Source organism: Bombina bombina, chromosome 3, assembly GCF_027579735.1.
Source record: "Bombina bombina isolate aBomBom1 chromosome 3, aBomBom1.pri, whole genome shotgun sequence".
Lineage (NCBI taxonomy): Eukaryota > Metazoa > Chordata > Amphibia > Anura > Bombinatoridae > Bombina > Bombina bombina.
This window is the reverse complement of record NC_069501.1, coordinates 390097012-390099996: the sequence shown is the minus strand read 5'-3', so window position 1 is coordinate 390099996 and position 2985 is coordinate 390097012. Positions and strand designations below refer to the sequence as shown.

Below are 2985 nucleotides of genomic sequence, written 5' to 3'. Positions count from 1 at the left end.
AGCTCCCATACCTCTCTATTGTGCAGGCTCCCATACCTCTATATTGTGCAGGCTACCATACCTCTATATTGTGCAGGCTTGTGTATCTTCCATACCTCTATATTGTGCAGGCTCCCATACCTCTATATTGTTCAGGGTCCCATACTCTTAAGAGGTCAGGTGGTCATGGAGCAACCTATGCCTGTAACAGAGGGGAGGGTGTCTTGTAATGGTGAGAGAAAGTTAATCTAAAAAATTATGTTTTCTAGTTCAGTTTTACAATTTCTGCCATGAGCTGTACAAAGTGTGGATAACATTATATATTTATATTAATATATATATATATATATATATATATATATATATATATATATATATATATATATATATATATATATAAATATATATATATATCTATAATTTAAAGGGACATTAAACCACTTTTTTTGGGGGGTGGGGTGGGGTTTGCACAGTAGCCGGTGAAGCCACCTCCCTGAAATTAGTTTTTGCAGGTTGGGATGTCTGTATAATTATTATCTACAAATATTTCCATAGACTTTAATGTGACTTTTGTAGAAAAATCTTTTGATAAACTTTACTAAATAAATGTGATAAAAAACCATGATCAGCAACCATTTTAATGATAGTTTAAAATGATAAAACAATTTTTGCTCATATGATTTTTATTTAATAGCAGAGTAGAGAACATGCAGTTTGTTTAAATAGCTTTTTTGTGTGTTTATTTATTCTTTATTATATGTTATCTGATTAGCATCATTTAAAAAACATTAAAGGGACACTGAACCCAATTTTTTTCTTTCGGGATTCAGATAGAACATGAAATTGTAAGCAACTTTCTAATTTACTATTATCAAATTTTCTTCATTCTCTTAGTATTTTTATTTGAAATGCAAGAATTTAAATTTAGATGCCGGCCCATTTTTGGTGAACAACCTGGGTTGTTCTTGCTGATTGGTGGATAAATTCATCCACCAATAAAAAAGTGCTGTTCAGAATTCTGAACCAACAAAAAAAAGCGTAGATGCCTTATTTTTCAAATAAAGATAACAAGAGAACGAAGAAAAAATAATAATAGGAGTAAATTAGAAAGTTGCTTAAAACTACATGTTCTATCTGAATCACAAAAGAAAAAAAAATGGGTTCAGTGTTCCTTTAATGAAAGCAAAGTTTTACTAGTTATAATTATCAAATCTTTTTAACTAAACCTACAAGTACATTACTAACCAAACATAGCTAAACGCTCTGCATACTGTGTTAGATTGAAGCCTCTGGTTTCTCTTTCAGAAGCTTCCTCTGGATAATCCAAGGAATCTTGATCACACATTACGGCTTCCAGTCTTTTCATCACTTCATGTTCTTCAGCTGCTCTCTTCCCATTCGCGAACTGCTCAGTCATTTCTTACCATAGCATTTTACTCTTTCATGATATATCTGACTAAGGAAACCTCTGATTTCCCTCAGTGATTCTTCTTCTAAAACATCCCTCTGACTCAGAGACTGTATTGCTAATTCCAGTCTTTTCATCACTTCATGTTCTTCAGCTGTTCTCTTCCCATTCGCAAAATGCTCAGCCAATCCTTTAGCCAAGCCTTTTAAAGCTGATTTACCAGCACTTAGGAGGGCTCCTCCTATACCTCTGATTTCCCTCAGTGATTCTTCTTCTAAAACATCCCTCTGACTCAGAGACTGTTCTTCATTCTTTACACTAAAAATAAATAAATCCAATTGGTAAACTAATTTTATGACTTTAACAGTTTAAGATTAAACTACTTATTGTTTTTTTAAAAAATATATTTTATTGTCTGAAAGCACAGCTCATCATAATTAGGACAGGTGGTCACATCTGGCACTCTGAGGGCGTTTGTTTGGTCTGTAGTACCAATGAGCAAATAGCAGACATCAGTAATTGCTTATCAAAAAAGCAGTTAAGTTCTTTAAATTGGGTATTTAGGCGTGCGTATTTGTACCAAATTAAGTTTATAACAACTAATTCTCTTTCTCATTATCACTATTTAGTTCTTGTGTTCAAGAGCAAACACCGCTGGAAGAATTTTATTTATGTGGGCGGGTTCGCTTACTTTTACAAGTTGAAAGTAAAAAGTTAGTGCATGAGCGAAACCTGATATGCACTAACCAACTTGCAGGAGAGAGAGAGAGGAGAGAGAGAGAGGAGAGAGAGAGAGGAAAGAGAGAGAGGAGAGAGAGAGAGGAAGAGAGAGGAAGAGAGAGGAAGAGAGAGGAAGAGAGAGAGAGAGAGAGAGAGAGAGAGAGATGTAAGTTTATTTATCTTTATGTTAATTATTTTAATTTCATAGTGTTAAATAGTGTAAATGTATCTTTCAGTTTAACACCCTTGTTCAAATTAAATTTATTTCTTCTTCCTTTCAATATCTTACAAAATTGTCTGTGCTCTCATATAATGTAATGTGTATATGTACTGAAGGGAAAATGGAAGCAGAAAGCACTTTACTGCAACCAATTTTTTGAAAGCTTTATGTCACAAAATTATTACCACATATGGAAATATGACCATTGTATTTTTAAAAACTCTTGAATATTTAGTAGTTTCTCTGAAATAAAATATTTAAATCTAAAAAACATGATTTTTGATAGTTCTATCCTTGTTTATTTATTTTTACCTTCGTGCATATGTAGATGCTATTAAAAAGGACACTGCAACTATGTACTTAATATTCATCTTTACCTGTTAAAAGTAAAGAAAAAAAGAACAATTAGAACCACATCAAACATTTACCAAATGTATTGATTTAAATCTTATTAAAGAATCATTAAAAAAGATACATTACAGTAAAAATTAAACTATCATGATTCAGATAGAGCATTTCCATTTTACTGTGTTTGCTTTGTTCACTTGGTATTCATTGTTGAAAAGCTTGCTAAGTATGCTCAGGACTGGGGCTAGCTGCTGATTGGTTGCTGCACAAATATGGCTGTTGTCATTGGCTTACCGATCTGTTCAACTAG

The 2985-nt window shown here is 32.7% G+C and overlaps 1 protein-coding gene across 1 annotated transcript; it reads right to left on the bottom strand.

The window, feature by feature from the left end:
* Positions 1 to 599: 599 nt before the first annotated feature.
* On the bottom strand, positions 600 to 2699 carry LOC128651648 (bombinin-like peptides 1). The gene is made up of 2 exons (XM_053704649.1): positions 2640 to 2699; positions 600 to 1705 (listed from the first exon to the last, which is right to left on the bottom strand). The coding sequence occupies exons 1-2, from the start codon at positions 2696 to 2698 to the stop codon at positions 1393 to 1395; spliced, it is 372 nt and encodes a 123-aa protein (XP_053560624.1). The 5' UTR covers position 2699; the 3' UTR covers positions 600 to 1392.
* Between the last annotated feature and the right edge of the window lie 286 nt (positions 2700 to 2985).

Bases quoted from the DNA above. Each gene is read 5' to 3' on its own strand.
- LOC128651648 (XM_053704649.1), bottom strand. From the start codon at position 2,698: ATGAATATTAAGTACATAGTTGCAGTGTCCTTTTTAATAGCATCTACA. The intron at 1,706-2,639 runs GTAAAAATAAAT...ATTTATTTTTAG, and splicing joins GCATCTACATATGCACGAAG to TGTAAAGAATGAAGAACAGT.